Source organism: Temnothorax curvispinosus, unplaced genomic scaffold (genome assembly GCF_003070985.1).
Source record: "Temnothorax curvispinosus isolate PA1 unplaced genomic scaffold, ASM307098v1 QBEX01016763.1, whole genome shotgun sequence".
Classification (NCBI taxonomy): Eukaryota; Metazoa; Arthropoda; class Insecta; order Hymenoptera; family Formicidae; genus Temnothorax; species Temnothorax curvispinosus.
This window is the reverse complement of record NW_020226543.1, coordinates 36,607-63,009: the sequence shown is the minus strand read 5'-3', so window position 1 is coordinate 63,009 and position 26,403 is coordinate 36,607. Positions and strand designations below refer to the sequence as shown.

The 26,403-nt window shown below is 39.2% G+C and overlaps 5 protein-coding genes across 9 annotated transcripts in view; 3 read left to right on the top strand and 2 right to left on the bottom strand.

Moving 5' to 3' along the window:
- LOC112466946 (ubiquitin carboxyl-terminal hydrolase 48-like) overlaps window positions 1-12,800 on the bottom strand; it is a 52,110-nt gene extending 39,310 nt beyond the window's left edge. Inside the window, exons 1-11 of one of the 4 annotated variants that reach the window (XM_025035313.1) lie at window positions 12,485-12,800; window positions 11,654-11,789; window positions 11,330-11,533; window positions 10,931-11,257; window positions 10,514-10,750; window positions 10,182-10,432; window positions 9,519-10,069; window positions 9,331-9,432; window positions 8,842-9,245; window positions 8,385-8,739; window positions 8,106-8,290 (exon numbers count right to left, since the gene is read on the bottom strand). In XM_025035313.1, coding sequence (XP_024891081.1) covers window positions 8,106-8,290; window positions 8,385-8,739; window positions 8,842-9,245; window positions 9,331-9,432; window positions 9,519-10,069; window positions 10,182-10,432; window positions 10,514-10,750; window positions 10,931-11,257; window positions 11,330-11,533; window positions 11,654-11,787 — 2,750 coding nt within the window. In that variant the 5' untranslated portion in view covers window positions 11,788-11,789; window positions 12,485-12,800. Of the gene's footprint in view, window positions 1-8,105; window positions 8,291-8,384; window positions 8,740-8,841; window positions 9,246-9,330; window positions 9,433-9,518; window positions 10,070-10,181; window positions 10,433-10,513; window positions 10,751-10,853; window positions 11,258-11,329; window positions 11,534-11,653; window positions 11,790-12,100; window positions 12,262-12,484 lie in introns of those variants that run through there. The other 3 variants (XM_025035311.1, XM_025035312.1, XM_025035315.1) reach the window with 3 other exon arrangements.
- A 118-nt stretch (window positions 12,801-12,918) lies between these two features.
- Window positions 12,919-16,442, top strand: LOC112466949 (gamma-glutamylcyclotransferase-like). The gene is made up of 5 exons (XM_025035319.1): window positions 12,919-13,077; window positions 13,198-13,322; window positions 15,507-15,805; window positions 15,905-16,009; window positions 16,195-16,442. Exons 2-5 carry the CDS (start codon window positions 13,218-13,220, stop codon window positions 16,214-16,216), a joined length of 531 nt encoding a protein of 176 aa, XP_024891087.1. The 5' UTR covers window positions 12,919-13,077; window positions 13,198-13,217; the 3' UTR covers window positions 16,217-16,442.
- LOC112466947 (probable leucine--tRNA ligase, mitochondrial) lies at window positions 16,016-19,861 on the bottom strand. The gene is made up of 8 exons (XM_025035316.1): window positions 19,587-19,861; window positions 19,051-19,258; window positions 18,550-18,943; window positions 17,588-18,474; window positions 17,148-17,501; window positions 16,829-17,069; window positions 16,507-16,744; window positions 16,016-16,352 (listed from the first exon to the last, which is right to left on the bottom strand). The coding sequence occupies exons 1-8, from the start codon at window positions 19,695-19,697 to the stop codon at window positions 16,146-16,148; spliced, it is 2,640 nt and encodes an 879-aa protein (XP_024891084.1). The 5' UTR covers window positions 19,698-19,861; the 3' UTR covers window positions 16,016-16,145.
- Window positions 19,862-19,968: 107 nt separating this feature from the next.
- LOC112466948 (60S ribosomal protein L13) lies at window positions 19,969-21,598 on the top strand. Of its 2 annotated transcripts, none has more exons than XM_025035317.1 (4): window positions 19,969-20,040; window positions 20,542-20,700; window positions 20,864-21,113; window positions 21,263-21,598. In XM_025035317.1, exons 2-4 carry the CDS (start codon window positions 20,558-20,560, stop codon window positions 21,527-21,529), a joined length of 660 nt encoding a protein of 219 aa, XP_024891085.1. In that variant the 5' UTR covers window positions 19,969-20,040; window positions 20,542-20,557; the 3' UTR covers window positions 21,530-21,598. The 2 variants fall into 2 exon arrangements, with proteins under 2 accessions (XP_024891085.1, XP_024891086.1); XM_025035318.1 differs by having other exon boundaries at window positions 19,998-20,075.
- A 728-nt stretch (window positions 21,599-22,326) lies between these two features.
- Window positions 22,327-25,732, top strand: LOC112466954 (ras association domain-containing protein 8). The gene is made up of 10 exons (XM_025035329.1): window positions 22,327-22,401; window positions 22,795-22,905; window positions 23,070-23,375; window positions 23,589-23,712; window positions 23,870-24,105; window positions 24,182-24,343; window positions 24,487-24,603; window positions 24,690-24,829; window positions 24,953-25,260; window positions 25,349-25,732. The coding sequence occupies exons 1-10, from the start codon at window positions 22,327-22,329 to the stop codon at window positions 25,447-25,449; spliced, it is 1,680 nt and encodes a 559-aa protein (XP_024891097.1). The 3' UTR covers window positions 25,450-25,732.
- Window positions 25,733-26,403: the final 671 nt, after the last annotated feature.

Here is a 26,403-nt window from a genome sequence, read left to right as displayed (position 1 = left end):
AGGCTGTCCGATCACCGGAGGAAATGCTTGAGCCTTCGTTAAGTGATCCGGAGTCAGTGCCGCGCGACCGCTGAAATCGCCCGAGACCGAAAGAGGCGAGCGGCGCGGCGGCATAATACCGCGAAGAGCGAGAATGCGAAAGGTGAGAGAGAAAGAGAGAGGGAGAGAGAAAGAGGGACAATGGCCGGGCAAAGGAGGAAGATCGCGGCGAGCATAATGCGAGCAAGGAGTCTTCGATCGTTGTCAGCGGGCGGAAGCCGGCCGGCCGCGCGCTCAGCTCAGCTCGGCTCGGTTCGGCACGGCACGGCACGGCCGCGGCGCGGCGCGGCGCAGCGCAGCATAGCACGGCGCGGCGGTGCGCGCTAGAATAACGAAAGCTAATTATGCGCTCGGCTCGAAAAAGGGGAATCACGGCAAAAACCGTCGATAATCGACATCCTGCCCGCAGTCCGTCGGTCAACAGGACTACCGCCGGTGTAACTTCAGACCGTCCTCCTCCTCCACCTCCTGCTTCTTCTTCTCCACGCTGTTTCCCTTCCCTCCCCCCTGCCCCGCGCGAGGACTATCCCGCGCGACCGAAGATCCTCTCCCCCTCTGAGCAAACAAGAAGACCGACCGGAGGCTTTCGCCGATGTAATAAAAAGGGGGTCCGTGGAGGATGCTCCGCTTCTGGTTGTCCACGGCCAGGCCTCGCTACGCGGGGTACATTATTATCGAGAGGCGAAAAGATATGCAACGTGTTTAATTGGTGGAAAGTAAAGAGCGAGCAAAAAGTCAGGCCGTGGTAATCGATCATCAAAAATCGCTATCGCTGAAGTAGCTGTAAATAATAATTCATCGCTTTAACCGCGACTGAGGGGTGAAGATTGGAAGATTTTAAGGATTGTGGAATGTTAGAGCGAAAGATAACTGAACAAAGACTCCGAGCTAATTCGCAACAATCAGAAGTAGGAATCTATCGATCGTGCGGAGTGCATCGTGCTTAATTTGTTTCACGAAGATAAGCAGATGAATTAATAGGTATAGGAGAGTATAAAAGAAATGTTTGCAATTCAATTCGTTCCTACAAACGTGAATTTTCTCTAACAAAGTCCGGGTAATAGGAAAGTCCGACGATAAGGCGAAGTCAACAGCGAAGGAAACCCGTCGTTGATAACTCTATATATAGGCCAGTTATAACGTAATGCGTCTGCTTTACGATACGTTACAATACGCTATAACGCGCGTCCGCTGCATGGCCGTTTCCTGAACACATTTCACTTGCGCGGGGCACTGCTTGGTTGCAAGGCGGCTAAGCTCGTTTTTTTGCCGGATCTCTCAATACCGATCAAGCGTTCCCGATCGGAGAACAACACGCGTAGGTTGCTAGCCAGGCGTGACCACTGGGCTACCGCGATACACCACGAAAAACGCAGCCACCCGCCATGCTTGGTCGCTCCCGTCTATTTACATTGGCACCGTTGCGGAGAGAGCACAATCGGCAATATGAACGTGCTCTCCCTGATATTCCCCTCTTCCCTTCCCGAATAAAGTCACGATCGTTCTAAAAATTGACGATTCGGAGTCTGTGTAGCAGATAGGCAGTCGATAATTAAAGATACGCGAGGCAACATGCAGATGAAGCCGCCGAGACGCTAATAAAGAAAAAAAGAAGCGACGGAATTACGAGTAGAAAATGTATGGAACGTCGTTAAAACAGTTCTTGTAGTTAGAAGTAATTATAAAAGATATTCAAAACAATTACTCTGCCAAAGGTTCAAGACACAGCAACGGTTTGTATAAAATATTCCTATATTTCAATAATGCTGTAGTGATTAAAAGACACTTTGAGCTTTTAACATCCTTGTGATCCGCGATTTTCAACAGAAAGGATAACAACATTGTTTTACTTCCTATTGTTGATACATTTTTCAAACTAGTGATACCAAGTCATAGAATATACATCTCAAACTTTAGACAAATACCATGAGATTCCGTACCAATAAAAGCGTAACTTAGAAACACGAAAGTGCATCAAATTGCATAAAATTTCTATATAAACCTACTGTTAACTATATTTGTATAGAAAACTGCGGAGGAAACGTACGTAGAATAGCGACACGCAGACCTTAGATGAAGAGAATATGACGAGGAAAGAAGAAGGAAGGGAAAGGGAAAGAGAAAGAGAGAGAGGCGGGCGAAACGTTCAGCTCGCTTTACCGAGCACTGATGATAGTTTTTGCTCGGTAAGATTTTTTGCTTCTACCCCCGCGGCCACCCCCAAGGGTGGATGATATATGACCGCCCCCGAGACACTGGCCACCCCCGGGAGAATGAGGAATAGAGGTGGAGAAAGAGAAAGAGAGAGGGAGGACACATCCTGATTCCGAAAGAATTCCTTCCATGCGCCGAGCGTGCGTTCGCGAATCTACGAATCCAATTATCGACGAAAATAATACAGATCGATTAAAACATCGTTTATCGTTACATCCGTGTCGTGTGAAAAAATTTGCCTGAATATAAGCCGAGAATATTCGCGCGCGACACGCCGATTTCAACATATGTTGGAAGACTCGCTCGAAGAAATCGAACGTAATGTGACGATCGCGCAATTTCCCAACCGGGATCAATTTCCAAGGGTCCTACTAGACTTCATTTCTCGAAAATTAGCGAGATATCAAAAGGACGAGGGAGCAGGGAAGAAAGGCTCAGGACAGGCTCGAGTTTATGGTGGTAACGCGGCGCGCGGAGGTCTCTCGCAATGAATCAATTTATTTAAGGGTAGTTGGATTTCGCGAGTCGATGCACGACGACTACGAGCCACCCTTGCTCCAATACCAAGACTCACCCCTCTTTTTCTAACGTGGCTCGTTTCGTCGAATGATTTATAGTTTTCCTTCCGCGAACACCCGTCCCCCCCCCCCCCCCGACCGTCGTGCGCTGCGCTCCTCTCTTTCCGCTGCGTTCGCCTCGGAGAAGCAGCGGCACCCTCCTGCCAAATGTACGCAAAATAGTCGGAATTTCTTCGGCGTTTCACCCCTCGTTGGAGAGGAAAGGGAAACCCATGCGTCGGGCCGCATCGAGTTATCGAAAATAGCGGCAGACGCGACGCGCGCTTTTCCGTGAGGGCGAATCAGCCGATTGTCGTCGACCGATGAACGAGAGCGCAAAAAAATAACAAAAAACAAAAAACACGTCGCGTACTCTTCTCGGGGAGAAAATTGAGTCTTTGAGTGGATTTGTGCGCGCGGAAGATTTGCGTTCGAGCGCCAGACAGCCTAGCCGGCGTAAATGGCCACCGATGGCGAGCTGGACGAAGGACGGCGAGAATAATTAGTCATTTATGAGACCGTAAGTGGGGCCGCAAATCGGTCCTTCGCGGAGGGACGACGACGACGATGTTAGGGACTCTGCGGGGACGACGGCGTTATCTTGAAATTATTAATCATATCGTAACGCGCGCGTCGCGCGAGAGACAGCCGAGGTAGGGAGCGCGAGAAGGACGAGGAGAGACGAGAGACACAAGCTACCGGCTCCATGGACTTATCTGGCACCTTAATCAATTCCCAGTTATTAATTATGGCCTCTGCCCTTCCCCGACCACCTTTCTCCTCCACCTCCACCTTCTCCTTTCTGCGTCAGCCTCGCGCGGCGCACGCTTTCGAGACCCATCGACGACGGCACTATTGTCCGCGGTGTTACAATGCGGTGTCAACAAGATCGCGGTCACATTTTCCCCGAGCATGATCATTAATAATTATTTACCGAAGTGCGAAAGTCAGGTTGGGGACGCGTGGCGGCCCGATGGGCGCCGACATCACGAGAAAGCTTGCATATTCAGGTGCAATAAGCATCGTACTCGTGCGTTTTGTCAGAAGAACGGAAAATTAATCGATCTTTCACGAATAAAATTGTACATATATATAGAATAATTTATCATAAATATCTGATACATTTGAAAAATGAATGATTTTAATATTCGTAATCATAATTTGAATTCAAAATAGTTGTATTATGTCATTAAAAATGCAGCAAATTCATAGCAGGCTTTGTATAATATAAACTTCGTGGATGTAGAATTAAATATCTCGCTATACTACTGTGTCTATTTATTGTTTCGTAATTAATTATATCTTTATGCCCGACATATCGAAAAGAGTAAAGAAAGTGCATTTCTCGAATGAAAAATTAATAATATTATAATCAACAGTTCCCATCTCACGGCTCATTTACGAAGTGTAGGTTTTTAAATCGCCAATGTCGCGGGGAATATCCACGCGCCAAAAGAAAGAATGAGTGGCGTCAAGTGGAAGTTGAATGATCGTTTATGCAAATCCTAATCCTTTCGAAGATCCATCCGAGCGACGTTGACGGATTGGCGGGGGACTTTGTTTGAAGCTAGTTAAACGGATTGCAATTCTCGCCACCATTTGTTCTCCTATAAGGCCGCGGAGGTTTCCAACGCGCCCGATTAGCGAGTCTTACCTAATTATCGATAAAAGAGGTAGTGGAGGAAGCAAACGATTGCTTATCGTGAGAGATGAAAGGAGATAATTTCTATGCCTTCCGAAAGTGGACAGATATCGATCAAAAGTAAGAAAACACTCGATTTACACGTCGTACATGGTAGTCATGGTACAATACGAGTAAACTTTCAAAATAAAATTATATAAACTTAGTTGCTAATAATGTTAATTTTTATATCTTTGAGCGAAAGATTACCTACTTGTCGAAAAATTGCTTCTCTATGCTTTTAAATAAACAAAACTATTATTTGAAATTACTCAAACTGATAATGCACGATGAAAGAAATAAAAATGCATGCTTTCATGTGCACGTAACTCTAGAATACCTAGTATAAATATAGAAAATTTAATATACAAGATATATATGTATATGATGAGTAATTTTATATTTCAGGTATTGCAAAAAGTATACTATGCACTATATAATATAACTATGTGTAATGGAAGCAACGAACTATGGAGTTTTGTTCGAAAAATACAAAGAACGATTATACTGGCAGTGGTGGCGCAAAAAAGGGGCGGCATGCCCGACCTGCTGAAAAATTAATCACCGACGTCACAAAGGAGTCGGTCGAAGACAATGCCAGCGGTCCGGAAAAATATTTTTCACATTTTCTCTCCCTCGGTTAATAGCAAATTCTCGATAATGGATCATGGACACTCGCAATCTCAAGGAATGGGGACGAAGTAGCGAATTATAAGTTTTTCTGTACGTGCAGTCTCTCCAAATCAAAATTGGATAGAACAGACTTTTTAACTCTATGAACGCCCAGATTGAATTATTTTCCAAGACACTGTTGAAAATTTATCACGTAGAAACGTAATTAATCTGTATTCATCTACATCGCACGAAGAGAGAAGAACGTTACAGTATATCCTCCTTCTTACACGTGTAACTGCTTGTTTAATACGGGAACCCAACCACTTATTTCGTGGTTTTCATACCCCTTCGCGTATACCGTGTATATACCGAAATCGCGCGTGACACGACAAACGTGTAATCCGCGAGAAGGGTTGATCCCGGTTTAGCTTGCACACCGTTGAATCCACGAGATTTAAGCCCCGGCGAATTTGAATCTGTCAATCCGAAGTGTCCAGCCCAACGTGTCGCGCCGCGCGAGAGAATGTATAATAAGGGAGGGCATGCACGGATAATACCGTTCTGGATGTTAAAAGACTTTTTTTCACTGTCGGAAGGATCTCCCGTATTTACGAGATCATATTCGGGCAGAGTCGCGCCGCAAAATCTACTAATACTCCTCTGAAATATTTAGAGAAAAAATCTCTTTTGTTTGAAAAAGGACGCGTCCGATAAAAGCGAGGATGTTCCTCTAATTCTCGTTTCGCGATAAAAAAAAAGACGGAAAGCCACAGCAAAGAAATCTGACATCTGGTTATAACCGGAAGAAAGCGTGATGTCCAAAATGGTCCTTAAAAATCGCCTTTAAAAAACAAAAAAATTTTTTTGAACTGAACAAGATACCATTGGAAAGGTAAAATTTTTAAAGTAGATCATTATTTGCAAATAAACTATTACATTACGACATCAAGTTTTTAAAATATTGTAGAGATTAAAGTTCCAGTTACATTCCAGTTGCCTATTATAATTTGTCAATAGTGATTGCTGCTGTTGCTGATGATAAGCTGAAGGAAGAATTGTTGCAGAAAATGATAAGACGCAATATCTGTTACAAAGGTTAATGCAGTTGCAACCAAAAATTGGAATTTGATTATATAAAAAATCGCAGAATTGTTCGAGAAATATAGAAATAGAAACTTTTTGGCCTAAAAAAAAAACGTTGCACTGCAATGCGAGAGAGAGTGTGTGCGCTAAACCGAATTCGATTTTCGAACACTACGTTGAGCGCAGCTAAAGTTCGAAATTGACTTCAATAGATCTTAATTCTAAAATAATTAACATTTATTATTTTATTGAGCCAAAACGGATCATAACAACGTTATAAAAGTATACATATTTGTAATCAGTAAAAAATTACCTTAAACCTGATGATATTTTTTTAATATTTTTCTATTTCTGCTCAAAAAGGGGATTTTCTGGGCGTCACTCTTTTAACTTCTTTGCGTTCAGATATTTAATTAATAATAAATTGTGTGGTCTGTAAAGCATCGTGCATCCATCTGGAGTATTTAGCGGTTTGATATTTTAAATTCGCAGATATTTTTTATCAACGGACAGAATAAGAGCGAAAATAGCTCAGATTCATTCCCGGTGGGAGCGTACTTGAGAAGTGCGTGGGACGTTTTCCCCAAGTGAAGTGTAGATTAGGGAGAGACGGTTATCAGAAAGGTAGAAACTCGAAGAAGATCGAGCGAGAGTCCAAATTGCATTTACGGTCTTGACCGTGGAAGAAGGCGAAACGATATTAAGACACCGGTGGCCCTTCGTCGGGGTCGATGTATCATTTGCCGGCGGGTCGTTAAGCGGTTTCAATTAGTTTTCTCCCATGCTGGCCCTCCCCCGCAGCCACACGAGCGAGGGACGAGAGAGCAAAAGAGAAAGAGAGAGAGAGAGAGAGAAAGGAGCCCGCCACCGCCGCCCAGCTTAATCGCGCGGTCCAGTTTTTTCTCATAATTAGGAAAAGCTCGTTAATACATCCCGGATATGTCTACCCTTCCCGTTCACCCTCCCTTTCCAACGTTTACGACAACCGGTTTCGACCACGGTCGACGAGATCGCGAGATCGAGCGCTCGTCACTGCGTTTCTCGCAAAAATTTCGCGATCATAGGAGGAAAGTCGAGACAAAAATTCGCGTTCGAATGTAGAACGTTTGAAAAAGAACGCGAGCAAATAATTGTACAGGGTAGTTTAAATTGTAACTCAATAAAACATTAGATATTCTCCAAACGCATCAACATGTTAAAATTGGAAAATAGTAAATTTATCTTAGAATTTTAGAAAATCTAAGATTAAAAAATACTCCATCTCTTCGTTAATTTTACCTGGCACAAATTTGGTACTATCTTTGCATCCGAATATTTGAGAAGAAACATAAGTAGATAATTATATAGACAAGTTAAATTACAATTTGATGAAATATTTTTACTCGATACGATTTTATCTCAATGGCAATTTCTATTTACGACACATGCGCTTTCTCTCAAACATCCCATTTTATTAAATATCTTCTCGTATATTATTTACTGATATTAGAAAAAATGTCAAAAAAATATTATAGTGGCGAGCGATTGAAAAATTGTGTCGACGCACGCAATTTTCAAGACAACTAGCGTCATCGCTACGTACGAACGTATAAAAAACACTCGCAGTTAGTTACCAACAGCCAAGATTACAATGTAACGTCTGCAAATGTAAGATATCGACAGCATATTGTAACCATAAAATGGTAACTTATCTCGGGAGATTTACTTTGTGTATTAATTTCTTTTTTCGAAAATAAAATTGTCAAAATCCTGAATTATATTAAAATTAATTCATAAACGTGAAACTTAATTTTTACAAAATAATATATTGTCTAAATGGAGAGATTATTACGATGCATATTCATTCAAATATGCAATTATAATGCTTTTCGTCGATGCCACCGATTTGACATGAATAACATAAAATTTAAGCTCACCGAATGAAGGAACGCCAGCCGTCCAGGAAGCTCTTCTCAACGATGTAGAAGGATTTCTCGGGATCGTCGCACTTGGAGATTTCATTCCTATTCCTCCCGTAGTACAAGTCGGTGAGCTCGTCTTTCTGCTGCTTCGCCTTTATCTTGTCGTCTTTCTTCGCTCTTTGGGCATTTTCCATCCTCTCCTGAGAATCAACAATACACAGATGTAATTAAAAGATACTAAAAAAAATATTTCAATAACTTATTCGCACATATGAGAAAGAGAGATTTATCTACCTCGCAGATTGAACAGGATGGCGACCCAACGGGATATTCCTTCGAGTCTGGAAAATATTTTTTGAGAATCGTCCATGCCTCTTGAGGTATCACTTTTCTACTGGAGTCTGCCGTTTTGAGAGACTTGTGTTCGCACAGCAAGTCTTCATTGAAGTTTATGATAGCCTCATTCTCCTTGTTCTCCTCGACTTCCTTCGGGCAATCGCTGCCGTCTTTGTCCGTACACTTGCTCTCCTCCTGCAGAGTATCCTGACAATCGTCTACCTTTTGTTCTACATCCTCTTGGAACGTTTCCATAGCTAATCTTCGCCACGATCGCAGTGAATCGGTACCGATTATATAGCTCGTCTCGGGACTAAAACGACAGAAATATCGTCACACGGTTATTATCATTGATGCTATTACTTCACGTTTTTTTTTTGTATTATAGCAAACGTAAAAATTACGAGAAGCTTACGATTCTTTAAACGTGCGAATTAACTCCCCGACTTCTTTGTGATCTCGTTCGAGCGCTAGTTTAAAACGCAGTAATTTGCAGCGTCGTTTCACGCAAACTTCGCACAAAAATGTCTGATCTAATCGTGGACCTCCTTGATATTTGTCGTAAAGCATTTGGGCTGCTGCTTCCGGCACGCATTTCATACGGCTAACTTTCAGTGGATCGAGTCGATAGTGCGAGCACATTAAATTGGAATTGTCGATCGGACGAACGTCGACTGCAGAGGAATGTCCGTTCAACCATTTCGACAGCCAATCGGTTGGTATCCAATAATAATTATCCCAAGATACTGTTGACTGAATTATATTATATACATCTATTATGAGCTGCCGTTTGGAATTCTGATCCTCAATTTCTTTTTGCTGAAAAAAAAGGAAGTAATGTAGCATAAAAAATATATAATAATTCTAGAATTGTTTCTACGTAATACAATCGATATTTGCTTACTTTTTCTTGTTGTGCGGCTAACAAGCTCAATTCATGTTTAACATTCTCTTGTCTAACAAGTTCACGCATCGTGCTACTTACTTGCCAATTCTCAAATTCCATCTGTAGAGAGAAAAATACGTTTAATCAAATGTTAAACAAAATCTAGGGAATATCTAAAAAGAATTTATATCTAAAAGAAAACTTACCTCTTCGTAAAAATCACGTTCTCCGCAACTCATAGCTCGGTGCGCATCGCCATTCAGTCGTTTGTAATCAAGTTTAACGACTTTCACCACTGGCTGTTTCAGACAGTGAACTTTATTCTGTAATTGTTCCAAGGTAGAATCGTGTGTGTCTTTACATCCATTTGTGCTAGCGACAGTCTTTTCAGTTTCACTCTTATCCGTGGTAGGTATATCAGTCTTTTTGGATATCGCATCTTCATCTGTTTCTATTACATTCTCCGAATCCGATTTTGGTATCGTTTCAGGATTTTCTTCTTGAATTGATGGTGCGTCTTCAATATCAGGTTTCTGTTTCGTTTCGTCCGAAGTTTCATCCGATTTTTCTTTAACTATAAGCTTCTCGGAAGAAACGGTATCACTGGGAACATTCACCTCTGTATCAAGTTTCTTCAATTTCACTTTCTTCGTGCCATTTGTTCGCCAATCTGCAGTTAACTTTTTATAAACCAACATATAAGCCGTGTTGGATGACAGGAATCCTTTTGGAACACGTCCACGTTTCATTGATTTATCTATATACAAAAATAAAGAAAAAAACTAACTTTCTGTCTTCTCGCATGTGAGAAGCCACAAATTTCCTTCATTTTTTTTCTATTAAATACAGAGTGATGAAAAATTAAATACCATTTACACCATCCTCGATTCGTTTATTCTGCATTTTTTCAACTTTATCGTCGCTAAATTGATACCACTCCCCGCTTGAATTACATATATTCGCGATATAATGCCCAGAATGTGCAGATGGACCTTTGTGGCTTAATACAGCGACCAGACTGTACAGATGAGTTTGAGGCTGACACCCAACATATTCCGACATATCGAGGTCTTCGGGAAACTGTATATACGAATTCAATTTTTTCTTCTGCCCGGAATCTCTGTTGTAAATAACTGCGCCATTATTTCGGACAGATCAAACTTGCAGTTTATCGTAAAATTCATAAAAGCCCAAGACTCACCTGTGGAATACAAAGCGCATTAACTGAATATTCAAAGTCTCCGGTAGGGACTCCAGTCGTATAAATCGCCTGGCGTCCTTCTTATCGTTACAAGTAACACAGTGGTATTGGTTCGCCCCCGTCAGCTGTTCCTCCGACAAATAATTGTCGATCGCCTCTTTCAGAGTCGCCGCCAGCTGCAGATCCAACTCGTAGAATGTGGTGGACGTCGGATACTCGGTGCTGCACGTGGAGCAACTGCGTCACAAACACAAAATTCTAATTACCCACTAAAAAGTCATCTCTCTCTCCGTCGGATCAGTTGGTCGCGCCAGTCATCGTAGCGAGCAACGTGTCCTACCATGTTATCATCTGTCAAGATCATCAGCACCATCATCGCTTAGGAAAATTCTCATTGTTCCACTTCAGAAAACCCACCGATTGATATAGCTGTATTTTCCCTGAGTCAGCTTCTGCAGCATCGGCTTCAGCTCTGAGTTTTGCTGTAGCTTTCCTTCGATATGGCACAATAGCAGCTTGGAGAATTCCTGTGCGTCTTGTTGCGTTCTGGTATCCAGGGATAACGCGATAGCGAGATTGATCGGGTCGAGGAGGCTCCGATTGCCGAAGTGCATCATTGCGAAAATGTACTGCAATTGGCCGACCGCGGTTACCGGATGGTAGGGTATTCCCGCTTTCTTAGACTGGTACAACGCCTCCTTCTCCTCCGGATCTTCCGTAATATCCCATTTGTATATTATTCTCCTGTTGGCATTACATTTATCAAGATAACACGCAACGCATACGCGAAAGATTCGAGTTTTAATCAATACATACCTCATGTCTTCGTTGTGAAACCACATTTGGATTAAGCTATTGACGTAGCAAGTAGCACCTAGATTCTTTAAGCCAACATACTGTGTCGGATCGCGTAACTCGGACAAGGAACTTTCTAACGTCACCACCTCGGCCGGCTGGGACTTCATAAACTTTTCTTCTCCTAAACCTGTCAGACATTGGGGATTATAGGTGCAATTACGTCTGAAACAGCAAGATGACGCGTCTTAATTAAAAAATATATATTTACGGCAAACGTTACAGTATTATAATACATTCACACAAATTCTCTTTCGTCCCGTGGAATATAAATTTCCAACCTACTTGCAGTTTTTGCAGCTCTTTAATCCAATCCTATATGCAGATTCTAAATGTGTTTTCTCAATCTCGTCTGGACCGACGGATTCTACCCATGCCCACGCTAACTTATCCAGGTCCCCCTTCTTCGTCGGCGGCATATCTGTGACATAAAACGTTGTTCAACAAAAAAGCTAATCATACAGTCGTACGATCTGTGTGTGCGCAGTACAATGACAACACGACGATCAATGTACATCAAGAAAATCAAAAAAATAATTCATCCTTTCGTCAGCAATGAATTCAACAAACGCGTTAAAACAAATTACTTTTATACAAAATTGTACAATTTCACACAAGGTGGATATATTCAAGTTCTAAAAATCTAGTCTAGTTCTAATAATCTCCGCCCACGACTGAAATTAAATAAATCAAGTTATTATTTATATTCTCAAATTATCATGGTTTTATCACGTTATCGCGCAGTCCGCTTCCCTCAGGAACGTTCGTTCTAACGGCCGAAAAAGAATTGAAAATCGGGGGAGAACACACGTGCTCGTCCCTTAGGAACTCCGTGTTTTTTTCGCGCCATAATAATAAAAAAAAAAAAGAAAGAACTTGTCATTCGGGGAAGGCAGTGTAAAGGGACAAAGAGACTTGTCAAAAAGGGGGGGGGGGGGGCAATCGACGGCTCCGGGGAACGCGGGCGTTATCGGAGCGCCCGAGGGAAGACCAGACGCGGGGGGCACACGCGATAAACCGGGGGTACGGCGACGCGGCGTCCGCGTAAACGTGCCTCTGCTGGCGTGTGTGGCATCGAGGGGGGAGCGGGGGCGGGGGAGGGGGGGGCTGCCTTACCTCCGCACGATTTACGACTCTAGGTTATGGAGAAACACCGCCGCGCTACTCCCGCGGCATTGTCCCGCGAAACGTCCCGTGTGCCGCGCGGCGGGGCCCCGTCCCGTCGCCGTCGAGTATCTCGTGAGTGCCTCTCCGCGAAGTGCGCCGAGTGCAGCCGCGCGGGTGTCAGCGATGATCGCCACGGTGGTGCGCGATTGGGAAGAGAGAGAGAGTGAGAGAGAGAGTCAGAGAGAGGAAAAAAGAGAAACGACCGAACGCTCCAGTCGTCGGATGCGGTCGTACGGTCGGTCGGTCGGTCGGCTCGGAGCGTCAAATCAATCGGCCGGGATTTACCGACGCGGCCGGGGTATCCTTCGAACGGGAAATACGGGAATAACCGCGGAGTTGTCAAACACCGCGGAGTTGGATAGATAATAGTCGGTGCCACCGGCGGAGAGACTGCAGAGAGTGCAGAGACCGAAACGGCGCGGCGCTCGCGGGAAGCGGGGAGCGCGCCTCGCGCTCGGAACGCTCCCTCCTCCCCGCGGGATTATTGTTAACAACCTGTCAGTTTACATACGAGATACCCTTATCTTTCGTAGATACACACGGTATGTATATATAATATGCTCGCGAGTCACGCGTCTCGTTTTAAACAACCGCAGCAGTGCCGGTTGAAGTAACGAAACGCTGTTGTTCATGTATTTAAACTCTGCTATTTTTGGGAAAAGTTTGCAGGACGATTTGAAAAATGTCCAACACGTTTCTGTATTTCGCTTACGGGAGCAATCTGTTCTCCAAGAGGATACGTCTATCTAATCCGACTGCAGTAATGAAAAACATCGGTTACATAAAGGTAATTGGGAAGAGAAAATAAATATATACGTGATTTTTTTAGTTATTAAGGTTTGTATGTCGATTGATAAAATACTGGTTGATTCGATGTGGATTATTGCAAACTTTGTGTATGTATATATGGATATGTATATGTCAGTCACATATCTGTACTTTAACCCTAGACAGACTCACTTATTTTTCTCATACGTGAATGACTCACTGGGGCCTTAAAAACCCCAAACTTGTACCGCGTGTATAATATTTCCAGAATGTTCTTAGAAAACTTTGTAATAGATAATTTTGTTTGTTGTTTAATAGGGAAGACGATAGTAGTCATCAATTTGTGGTAGTAAAAAAGGAACAATAAAAAAATTTCGAAAAACAAGAAAAAGAACCAAAAATTGGGCTGAAATGACTATTTTTATTAAAAATGCTGTAGTTTTTCATAAAATTCACCGATTTTAAAATTTCCAACGGATTTTGAAAGACGAATAGACAACCTTCAAGGGCATGTAAGCGACTTTTTCGTTTCTTAAAAAAAAACATATTTCTTTGAACGTCTGAAGTAGAGGAAATGACGAAAAACTATCGGATGGGAAAAATCGCAAGAAATGGAAAGTAAAACAGATTCTGTCGATTATTATTTATTTGAAAGGTAGTCAAAAGTTATAAAAGTATATGGAAACAGTAAAATTAACTCCACAAAAACTTTACAAAGTTTTAATCAGTTGCTGTGCAAGAACAGCAAAAATGAAATAATTGACCGAATTTTAAACAATTATATATGAAACAGGGGTAGAATTTTCCGGGGAGTGCTATAAAGTGTATAATTTTTTGTTATCGATTTTTACAAAAAATCTGAAATATACTTTACTGTGGTAAATGTCAAGCGTAAATGACTCACTGGGGTCTACGAGACCCCAAACGATTTTCTTTTTCGGTCACAGCTGCTGCACGGATCTAACGCACTCGCTGAATCACAGAGGTCGATTGCCGGATGACTAAACTGAATTATGGTTAGGGTCTCGGTATGAAAACTAACCTTCCTAAAGCAGGGACTCAATTTGAATTTCGCGTGGGGTCCCGTAGACCCCAGTGAGTCTGTCTAGGGTTAAAGGTAAAGAATCGTACCTCCAGTCCCTCCAGTTTTTGTCAAATTTGGAGTTAATTCTTTTTTTAATATATCTTTTTTTAATATGGAGTTAAATTGTATAATGGTAAAGGATCTTATATGTCTATTGTTACTAGTACCTAAGATATAATGGTTTAGAAAAAGTCTTATAAAAAATTTTCATAGAAATAATAAGCTAAGGTAAAGAATCGTACCTCCAGTCCCTCCAGTTTTTGTCAAATTTGGAGTTAATTCTTTTTTTAATATACCAGGAGTTAAATTGTATAATAGTAAAGGATCTTATGTCTATTGTTACTAGTACCTAAGATATAATTGTTTAGAAAAAGTCTTATAAAAAATTTTCATAGAAATAATAAGCTTCAAATTTTGCAGTTTTCTTTAAATTTCTGTAATAATAATAGAGATATGAGTCTTTACCTCTGATAAGATATAGATATATGGAGAAGTATTTTTTAAATAATATAATTTTACTCAATAGTATAATTATAATGCTGATATGCTTTAAAAATGGTAATAGGACGAGACAAACACATATATTGCATGCATAATACTAAACCTTGAAGATAAAGTAAGAATACAAAGAACAAAGATAAGATTATGCCTCATTTTCAAAGTTCTATACGTAGGAAGATTTTTGAGTATACATTCATCAAATATAAGAATCTTAAAACTATACATATATACAGATATTTAACAGTAAAATGTATTTTTGGATTTGCAAATGTAAACTAGAAAATCCTAAATGATATATTAATTATTTGTACAGTTATTTTATTTATTTACAGGGTGGATGCGAAATCATAGTACAAATAAGAACAAGATGATTTCTCTTTTTTTTTGATTAACGGATTTTGCTATAAACTGCCATTTCTGTTTGTAGACATCGGCAATGATTTGTTTCCTATCCAGTTGTATTTATCTTGCTTAGCTCTCAGAAAAGAATTATTTTACAATTTTGACTTACTTTGGCACGAGAAATTACCTTGTTCTCGTTTGTACTACGATTTTGCCCGCACCCTGTATAACATATATATATTTTTTATATTTGTACATTATATATTTTTATTATAGAATTTTAGATTGGATTTTCATCGATATTCTAAACGATGGCAAGGAGCATCTGCAACAATTGTGGAAACAGAAAATTCAGTCGTGTGGGGTGTTGTCTGGGAATTGAATAAATGCAATTTAGCTACGCTAGACAAACAAGAAGGTGTTCAGGATGATATATATCATCCGATGACAGTGAATGTTGAAACTCCTGATGGCACAACTTTAACCTGTAGAGTGTACCAGCAGTGTAATAATCCAAAGGAATATATAAAGCCAGAAAATTATCCAATGGATAGGAGGCCCTCGCCATTATATCTGTACGTAATATAAAAGAAATAACAATAATTTGAACATTATTGTAATTAGTTGTATCTTCAACTTTTATCTAAAAAATTTGTCTTGATTATTTTGTGCAGAAATATGATATTAAGAGGAGCCGAAGAAAATAATCTTCCCACCGACTACATGAAATTCTTGAAAACTATCCCACATAATGGATACAAAGGAGAATATGACGTTAGGTAAGTAACAAATTGAACCATCATAGATTCTTAGAACATAAAACTTTCTTTGTATAATAAATAGTTCTGTATAAGTATAATATAATTTCTATTAATATCTTATGTGTACAAAATACCATGTGTGCTTATCTGTTATCTAATCTTCTTTCTGTTTTTCCATGGTTATGTACAACGATGCATCACAGCCTTTCCCTGATTGAAAGTTGACCGTTACAACATTTTTATTGTACGCATACTTTTGATAATACGGATCGAGAATCACGTATTCCAACGCTGTATCTGCCGTCATTTCTTCCAACTTACATCGTGGAATCTTCATTTTAAGAAATTCTCTTTTGTTTACCTAGATATGTATGGTGTAAACATAACAAATTAAAAATTAAAAAATAAAAACAGCAATATAAAAGTATTAAAAACCCCACATATAAAATTTTACAGTTGTATTTTTCTATTTTAATGATATTGGAATATATGTCATTGGATATATATATACTTACATAAACGTTCATTACGAGATTGTAACCCATGTCAATATCTGGCCATTTCTGTCCGAACAGATCTTTGTTGAAGTCAACTTCTGTATTATCTATAAGATGATGCTTTGCAGAACGAAAAATAGCCCATAATTCGGAAGCAAAATGCGGTGCGAATGGAGCGAGCATTATAATTTGAACAGCTAACGCTCGTTCGAATTCGCGACTTTTTCCCAGACACTCTATGCTAACTTTTCGTAAGCTATAATTACAGATTCAGATTTATGTATTCAATGTATATTCGAATATTATAATCAGAGTTAATAAACGTAATATAATTATTTACCTATTTGTAAGACCTTGCATTCGAGATATTGCTACACTAAGTTGCTGCGATTCTACTATATTAAATGTCACGTTTTTAAGAAAATAATTTCGGCTGTCAAACATGTACGCATCGTCTTTGACGTATTTAGGATCGGTAGGTTTGCTTTCGAGTTCCTTTGGAGATATTTTGTCACGTTCAGCTTTAAATCGTTTAACAAGGGTCCAAAGACGGTTCTGCCAATTGTTTATACCGGTAATAGCTGCAATGTTATGTGAATATAAGTATGTCATCTTTCAATAATATCACCACTTAAACAAGTGACTTTTAAGAAACTTACTGTTTTCTGACCAATTTCTAGTGGACGTTGGTGCAACATCGGCCAGTATTAATAATCTTGTCGTATCTATTCCATATTTATCCAACAAATTAAGAGGATCAACTCCATTATGCTTCGATTTTGACATTTTTTCCCAGCGCATAGAGACAAGTTCTCCAGACTTCGTCTCATATTGATCCCCTTTCACATTTACCTCATTTTCTGGCACGTATTTGCCAGTACTTAAAACTTGATACGTTTTACCCATTACTACCCCTTGCACGAGAAGCTGTCTAAATGGTTCTCTGCATGGTAAAAGACCTTCCGAGTGCAGGAAATGACTCATAAACCGGGCGAAGTATAAATGAAGCACGGCTAAAAGATGCAAAATTTATAAAGAATATTTTAATTTGAGATATAAATGTCGAAATACAGTAATTAAGAAAATGTTGCTATTATACCATGTTCTTTTCCACCTATGTAGAGATCCACGGGAAAAGTTTCCTTAACTTTTTCTACTGAGAACATCTCTTTTGTATTTTTAGGATCAATAAATCTTAAAAAGTACCAGCTGCTATCCACAAATGTGTCCATCGTGTCGGCTTCCCTAGTCGCCTTTCCTCCGCACTTGGGACATTTCGTCTGCAACCAATCCTTCATATCGTGGATCGACAATCTTTTATTCGAGCCCGAGTGCGTCATTTTTGGCAATGTAACGGGAAGTTGATCGCGAGGTACAGGTTGCGCGCCACAATTTGTACAATGAATAACAGGTATGGGTGTACCCCAATACCTCTGCCTGGAGATTAACCAATCCTGCAGTCTCGAGCTCACTGGATATCCGCCTATTCCCCATTCTCTAGCTTTTTGGAATACTTCAGATATCTTTTGCTGTTGCTGTTCGTAGCTACGTATCGAATGCCGGGAAAATGGTATTCCAACCAACTCCGAGAATTTCATATCGTCCATCGATGCAGAAGGTATACCCAAACGAGTGTCTCTCCACGGTGGGTAAACGACTTTGTCAGTGATAAAAATCGGCAATTCTTCGCCGGAAAATGGATTCATTATTTTTGCGTTTAAACCTTTTATTCCGACGTCTATTTCATACGTGTGTTCTTTACGATGTAAAATACTTTGAGGTGAAATAGCGACATACTTTGCGTACTCCACAAATTCTGGCATATCGATCCATATGTTTAATGTCTCTGGGAACTCTGGAATTTTCGATACTAATTTAAAATCAATATTAATGCCATTGCAATCACCACCTATCCAGTGTTTTTGCATTTTTATAATATCTTTCCATTCCTTCAAAGTTGGATCGTCTAAACCTTCCAACAATGATCTATGACATAATTAATTTATTAATTAAAAATATTAATTCTTCAGAACTTCATATATGTGAAACTTTCGAACTTACTTTGCAAAAGCGGTCGTTCTAATAAACCACTGCTTCAACAATTTTTTTTCCACGACCGCACCGGACCTCCAAGATCGCTGATTTGCATCTATCTGTTCCTCCGCTAGGACAGTCCGATCGACAGGATCCCAGTTAACGTAGGCTTCCTTTTGATATGCCAAACCTTTATCGTACAACTTGAGAAACAGTTCTTGGGTCCACTTGTAATAATCCGCGTCGCAGGTTGCAAATTCTCTATCCCAATCAAAAGAATAATTTAGCATCTTTAATTGGTTGCGCATTGTCTCTATATTTTCATTTGTCCACACGGCAGGATCGATTTCTCTCTCAATAGCAGCATTTTCCGCTGGCAATCCAAAGGCGTCCCAACCCATCGGGTGAATTACATTCTTACCTAAATTTATTATAAGATTCATTATGTCTCATGGTGATCTCGTGCCAGATTTAATAAATAGATAAATAAATAAAATCATAGATATTGTAACTTGTTGTGAGGCCTACCTTTCAGTCTATAAAATCGAGCTACAGTGTCGCTTATTGTATAAACTCGCACATGACCCATGTGCAAGGCACCCGATGGATAAGGAAACATTGAAAGAATATAAAATTTATCCTTGGCGTTATTAACACTGGGTTTGTGAAGATTAACTTTATCACTCCAGCATTTCTCTATCGCCTTTTTCATCTCTGACGAACATATTGATGAAGTCTGAAAAAGATATATTTCAATAAATAACGTGACAGGTTCGAAGCGAGATACAACAGTTTGAAACTTCACTGATAAAGGCTGCATTCCGATATTCACTGTCAGTACTGCAAATCTATATTTTGCGTCACGTATACTATAGATTTTCAGTACTGAAAGTTGCTGACAGTGAATATCAGAATGCAGCCAAAGTTTACTATAAGGTGACTACAAAATAACGTTAAAAACTTTTACTATATTCGCGAATATATGAATAAAATGAAACCAATCTAGGCATATTTAACGTTTAAATGTCCTGCAGAAAATCAGTGAAATAAACAAACAAAAATACCGGCGACGTATCAGCAGTTGACAGTGAAAACGACTGATGAAAGAAGTGATTTAATAATCTTCGTATCTTCCATCGCGACATCACTCTGACGGAACAAGGTAAGCCTTGCATTATCGTGAAAATCAGATTCTTCCCGTGTAAACAAAAAGTGAGAAGTGAGACGTGAGACACGCGCTTGTGTCGCGTCCAGGCGCGCACATAACCTTTGCGCCACGTGCGCTGCCATTTTTCTGTACGACTGCAGATAAATTACCGTTTGTGGATTAAGGAACGATTGTTCATTTTGCCGTTCCAAAGCGTTAAATATCTTCGGATATTAACGTTGCAATTATTATTCCTGAAAAACACGGCGGAAGATTTCATTTCTGCGCAATAAAGATATTTCTGCTCCGAAAAGCGCCACTTCCGCCGGTCTCGCGCTCCTTTTCCGGTTCGTCTCGCGTCCCGTGAGTTGGTGAGTGAGTGGCGTAGGATTTTAATCTGCGCGAGGTATCAGCATCGTGTATTATATGTAATATGTAACAACGGGAACGCGTGATTTTCTGTATTTCCAATTGCTTTCGCCACATATATGTAATCCTTGTAACGAAATAGTTAATTTCCATTTGTGTTCAGTTTACACCGCGAAAGAGAGGTTAGGATCCGAGTCCAATGCTGTTGGTGAACTTTTGTTTCCTTTGGTGACACTCCGTTAGTTTTTTCTTCAATCTCAACAATTTAAATGCTTTCAGTATTCATAATTTTGCGACAAATATGGATTGTTTATACACAGTGTCTACTTAACACGCTTATGTGAACTGTTACAGATGCTAACCTCTCGTCTTTGAAATTGGAGTTGCAATGAAATTAGACGAATTCAGAATTAAATTAGTTATCACACGATTACTTACGAAAATATTTAATATTCAGTTGCGCGTGGTGTTGTTCAATTGTCAAATTTTTGATTCTGTTGCAGATATTAGGCATCAACCATGGGTAAGGGAAATAATATGATTCCAAATGGCCATTTCCATAAGGATTGGCAGCGATACGTCAAGACCTGGTTTAACCAACCAGCGAGGAAGATCCGTCGCAAGCAAAAACGTGCCAAGAAGGCACGAGCTCTCGCCCCTAGGTACATACATCCACGAAACATTTGCATCATATCGATAATTGATATTTCCAGATCCAACCTTAGTTTATCGAATGTATATTTTAATGCTTCCATAAGCGCGCGATGAAATTTACCTCTTGTTTGCATCTCGCTTCGGTAAATATCGTTGATTGTCTTCTTTTAGGCCTGTAAACCTTTTGAGACCCATCGTGCATTGCCCGACATTCCGCTATCATACCAAGGTTCGCGCTGGCAAAGGTTTCACGCTCGCCGAACTGAAAGCTAGCGGCCTGAACAGGAGATTTGCTAAGACGATCGGAATTGCGATCGATCCACGTCGTCGCAACAAGTCCATCGAGTCTCTGCAAACAAATGCTCAGCGCTTAAAGGAGTACAAGGCTAAACTGATCCTGTTCCCCGTAAATGAGAAGAAGGTACGAAATTCAAATTGCCTTATTGATTTACAGAACGTTTCCGTTTCTCGTGTTACATTATTTTGAGATTTGAAAATATTTTATTATGAAAAAAATTCACTTTTATGTTACGTATTCGTTTTATTTTACTTTATTTTCTTAAATTTTAGCCGAAGAAGGGCGATGCAACCGAAGAAGAAAGAAAACTTGCGGTTCAGATCAAGGGAGAGCCCATGCCAATCCGACATCAAGCACCCGCCAAGGCGAAGGCACGTCCCATCACCGAAGAGGAGACCAAATTCTCGGCATACGTGACCCTTCGCAAGGCACGAGCTGACGCGCGATTAGTCGGTATCCGTGCGAAGCGCGTTAAGGATGCGTCCGAGAATCCCGACGAGGTGACTAAAGTCGCAAAGGATAAGAAAACGAAGAAGTAGTTCTTTATAATGACATCTTTTTTTCCTTATGTATATACGAAAATAAAATTTTCCTTTGATGGAAAATAATTTTCTCCTTTTTCTGGAATACCTTGCAATCATTTTTTTTTTTTAATTTATATCAACAGAAACGGATGACAGAATGTTTTATCAAAATTTGTTCGGTATTTACAGCAAATACGAATTACGTTAACAATTACTAATTGTATCAAGCGTGTGTTTCTCCATAATTTTTTTATGTTTTTCTATGTAAATGCAAAAGTCAGAAAGGGAAGATTCCTGCATTGCCGAGTCCACATTGCACATTATTATAATTATGCAATTTATATGTCATGATCAACAGTTATAAAATTATTGTTAATATTTGATTTAAAAAAAACATATTTTTTAAGAGAAAAAGAAAAGAGATACATGACTTTGTCAATCATTTATCCGTCGTGCACGTGTGCTTGTTTAATGCAAATCGCCGTCTGCGTGTTGTGTCGCCATTGTAGCGCATCTGTCACCTCCGGTAATTATACATCGGAAGTTAGAGAGAAATTAAAACGCCCGTGTCGGCGAACGTTAGATTCGTCGCGGCCGTTCGAGCCTCGAACGGCAGCCGAACGATCGTGTCGCGGGAGTAAACCGAGATTGGCTTTGTCCGGAGTGAAGACGTTCGTCGAGACGTACGCGGTTGGCCGCGAGGTTATGACGGCGGCCCCGTACGGGAGATGAGGTACGACCGATGTTTCTTGACGCGAGCTGATTGCGTCGGCGATGTGAGGAATTAAGCTCGGGGACTCGGTGTCGCTAATATGATGGAGCTGAAGGTCTGGGTGGAGGGAATTCAACGCATTGTATGCGGCGTTACCGAGACCACCACCTGTCAAGTATGTATCGTCAGGAAGTTGACATCATTCTATTATGTATACTTCAAAAGTTCAAACATGTGTGTGTACATGTACATATACATATACATGCACACAGCTGTTATTTTGTAACGACTAAAATGAAATTAATTACACCCCATTGTAGAGAAAGCCTGTCACTTTTCATTAGTACATAATGCTATAGGAATAGCGTGCATGAATTTACAAAAATAAATATCTAAAAATTTAATATATCTAAATTATAAATATCTAAAAGTTTGTTGCACAGTTCAGTGATTGTATTTCGCAACAGCGTACTTGCTATCGTCGAGAATCATGTTTCCAATACTTTATATCTTCTAAACGCTTGTGCCTGTTTTTAAAAGCCAACTGCTGATGACAGTTTGTTTGTAGGATGTGGTGTACGCGCTCGCTCACGCCACAGCTCAGACAGGTAGATTCACTTTGGTGGAGCGCTGGCGAACCAACGAGCGTCTGCTGGCTCCTTACGAGAATCCTCTCAAGGTTAGGCATATCCTCTAATACAATCTACTCTCAGATATCACGAGTTTGTAATTTATTTCGTGGTATTAATTAATTTTGAAACTTCAATAAACCAAAATGCTTATATCAGTGTAATCGCACGTATGAGAAGTAACAATTGATGACGTACGATTTATGCGGATTAGATTTTGATGAAATGGGGCGAATACTCATCGGAAGTTCAACTGATTCTGAGACGTTCCACGCCGGAAAATAGCAAAACAAACGCCTTATCGTCACGAACTTATGCAACGCGCCCAAATGGACTACCAATATCGTTGCCGGAGCATGGAACGGGTACTGCTGGCATGCAGGACGATAGCAAAAATGTGACAACCACGCAAAGTTCAGATTTTGATGATACGCCAGGAGGATTGGAAAGGAATAGAGACACTAGAAAATCTCTCACATTTAGCGGGTTTCACGGAGGTATCACAGAAGGTAGCACAGAGGTAAGTTTACATTCTTAATTAAAAAAAAAAGAAAAGAAAGAAAAAGACATATTACACGCATTAGCGTACAGAGAATTGTTATTAATGATAAACATTTCAATACAAATTATTTTGGATAAATGCTTATAAGTTTACTCATGTCGCTCTGTCTACATTGTGAGTTTTCCATAATTAATTTTTACATCTACGTATGTAAAAAAAATGTTATTTCAGATTCAAATGGAAAATAATGTAGCTGTAGTTCAGCCCACGCCGCAGTTGAAGAATAAAGATTTAAATGTTCGAAAAAATGTACAAAAACCAGCACAGTCACCTACGCGAGGAACCAATACCGAAAGTGAGTCGTTCTATTTAATTCATTATTTATATTAAATATTATTTATATTATTTATATTATATCACTCTGACATAATCGTATTTCAAACTCTCTCTCATATGCAACGATTCTTATGATGTTACTTGTTTCGTTATTAATTCGTCGCTTTTTCCCTCAGTCGCGACGCACCTGTCGCAAAAGAAAGTGCGCGAGGTTCCACCTTACAGAGAGCCTCCAGGCCCAGCTTCGCCACCTGGCTTACGCACCTTGCCACCTTACCGGGATCCACCGCCGCCGAATTTAAACAGTCCTGGAAGATCGCAGTTCGTGCACGGCAGTGGAAGTCCTCATGTGCACAAGGACGATCAACCATCTTCTAGTAATTCCATGAAGCTGAAAAGAAATCTCATCCAGGTTTTGTTGCTATATTTACACTTGATGTAATGACTTACAATTATTTGTGTGCACATTTACAATATATCCTTTATAGGAGTTTCAAGATACAAAAGTGCCTACGCAATCTGTTAATCCGCTTTCTGTCACGGCACAAAATATGGCAACTGTTGCTTATACTCAACGATACGTTGAACTTATAAGACTAGTCAATAAGCAACGGGACACTATTAACGCTCAACAAGCTGATCTAACAAAAGTAATACATGTTCTTCGACAATTTAATTAATATAATTTAAAAAATGCCTATTTTTTCCAAGTAATTTTTTAGCTGTTTAAGATTATATTTGATTAATTTATTTACAAAAATATGTAGTAAACTATAGTAATTACTTATTTTAGTTTGATGCAGAAATATTATACTGGGAAACAAAAAATAGGGAACAAATGCATCAAATGGATTATATTTCTCAAGAAATGAATCGCATTGAGTCTACTGGTCGTATCATTGAGGAACAGGTAACATTAATTTATTTTTTTTCTTGTCTACTTACCACATATTACGATGTTAATGTAAATTATAATTATTAATTATTGTTAATCAGCTCAAAGAATTGGCGCATGTGGAAGAAGAAAGCGAGATAGTTAGACAGCAGGAAAAAACACTGAAGTCAGAAATAACATTGCTCAGATCAAAGCTTGCCAATTGTGAAACAGAACTCCTTCAATGTAAAAATAAAATTAGGTAAGTGCAAGCAATGTCTTTCATAGAATCGTAAGAATTGTTATCTCTTAAGTACTCTTTAATACATTATATTATAAAAGATTACATTGCGTTAAAATTGAAATATGAAAATTATAATTACAGGTTAGTTATGGAAGAACTTGCAATGGAACAACACAATATAAGCCGCGAATCAGATGAACGGCAAATTATGGAAAGAAAAATAATTAGTGAAGTGGAGCATTTGCAAAATGAGGTGGAACAAGCTAAACGCGCGACTGAATTAGCTTCGCAACATGCCGAATCTTTAAAATTAGAAGTAGTTAATCTGGAATCGGCGATTGTTGAGAAGAAATTACAAGTAGAGAGATTGGTAGCCGACATGAAGGAGGCAAATCTACAAAGTTTAGCTGTTGCATGCTCAGATGAACAAGTCAAATCTTTATTAGAAGGTTTTTATTTTTATATATCACATGTTTGTAATGTCAAGTTTATTTTGTACATGTAACTGTTTGACAAATAAGATTTCTTAATTATTAGGTGCCCATAAACCTGGCAGTACACGTAAGATGATAGGATCACCAAGGCAATTGGAAACTGCAGTACCCACAAGTAAGAATCCACATGGTGTGTGGGTATAAATAGAGAAACCAACATACCTGATAATATTGTCTTATATGTGAGAAAGCATATCAAAGAATATACGTTAAAATATTTGTATGTTTATATTGTTTAGTAAAGTACATAAAAGTACTTAATTTATCTTCATATCTTTTATGCATTTATCTCTCAGTAATATTAATTAATATTATTATTATATGTGTCATTAATAAGTTCTTATCTTTATGCATTTTAATCTATTATCCCATTTATTCACAAAATATTTGTGAAATTATTAATCAAATTTTTGCAGCAAATTATTACATAAATTATTATATATTAAATATTCTCATATTTTTGAGAATATTTAATATATTTTACATTCATTCTTACATGATTATAAAAAAAGAAAACTATGCTTTTAAGTATTATATGTACTTGTTAGAGCAAATATCTTCTTTATGGGCCGATATCACAGTCTCCGATTAACGTGATCCTCCGATTAAACTCACTCTTCGTCTCTTTCTAGGAGGACAGTTAGAAAGAGATGCAGAGTGAGTTTAATCGGAGGATCACGTTAATCGGAGACTGTGATATCGGCCCTATGATCAAGTATAGCCTTTCAGATATATAGGTAATTCAGTTTATGTAGGAAGTAATCTAAAAATCAAAATTACTAGTACACCTTGTTAATTTTGTACTTATTATATTTATATTTTACAAACAGTTATTTTGTATTCTTTACACTAAGAAATATTTTGCCATAATAGATTTAATTATAGTTTTGTACTTTTTCTTAAATCAATCACAAACGTTAATAGGAGTTAGTATTAATGATTCATTTAATTACATAATATTTTTAATATTTTCATAAATTATTGATATATGCCGTGTTAACCGTAAAACTGTAAAGTTGTTTGAGAAATCTGCATTTGAAATTTATTAACCAGAAAAGTCATGTTTGAAATTGCAAAAGGATTTGTTTATCTGAAAAA

What these genes read in the sequence shown, in the direction of transcription:
- LOC112466947 (XM_025035316.1), bottom strand. Translation starts at nt 19,697, where the DNA reads ATGCAAGGCTTACCTTGTTCCGTCAGAGTGATGTCGCGATGGAAGATA. An exon ending in AGAACGACCGCTTTTGCAAA is followed by an intron (nt 18,475 to 18,549) that starts GTAAGTTCGAAA and finishes ATTATGTCATAG; the next exon opens with ATCATTGTTGGAAGGTTTAG. An exon ending in ATGCAAGGTCTTACAAATAG is followed by an intron (nt 16,745 to 16,828) that starts GTAAATAATTAT and finishes CTGTAATTATAG; the next exon opens with CTTACGAAAAGTTAGCATAG.
- LOC112466948 (XM_025035317.1), top strand. Translation starts at nt 20,558, where the DNA reads ATGGGTAAGGGAAATAATATGATTCCAAATGGCCATTTCCATAAGGAT. An exon ending in GCACGAGCTCTCGCCCCTAG is followed by an intron (nt 20,701 to 20,863) that starts GTACATACATCC and finishes GTCTTCTTTTAG; the next exon opens with GCCTGTAAACCTTTTGAGAC. An exon ending in TCCCCGTAAATGAGAAGAAG is followed by an intron (nt 21,114 to 21,262) that starts GTACGAAATTCA and finishes CTTAAATTTTAG; the next exon opens with CCGAAGAAGGGCGATGCAAC.
- LOC112466954 (XM_025035329.1), top strand. Translation starts at nt 22,327, where the DNA reads ATGATGGAGCTGAAGGTCTGGGTGGAGGGAATTCAACGCATTGTATGC. An exon ending in GCGAGGAACCAATACCGAAA is followed by an intron (nt 23,713 to 23,869) that starts GTGAGTCGTTCT and finishes TTTTTCCCTCAG; the next exon opens with TCGCGACGCACCTGTCGCAA. An exon ending in CAATGTAAAAATAAAATTAG is followed by an intron (nt 24,830 to 24,952) that starts GTAAGTGCAAGC and finishes TTATAATTACAG; the next exon opens with GTTAGTTATGGAAGAACTTG.
- LOC112466949 (XM_025035319.1), top strand. Translation starts at nt 13,218, where the DNA reads ATGTCCAACACGTTTCTGTATTTCGCTTACGGGAGCAATCTGTTCTCC. An exon ending in AAAACATCGGTTACATAAAG is followed by an intron (nt 13,323 to 15,506) that starts GTAATTGGGAAG and finishes TTTTTATTATAG; the next exon opens with AATTTTAGATTGGATTTTCA. An exon ending in AAAGGAGAATATGACGTTAG is followed by an intron (nt 16,010 to 16,194) that starts GTAAGTAACAAA and finishes GATGCATCACAG; the next exon opens with CCTTTCCCTGATTGAAAGTT.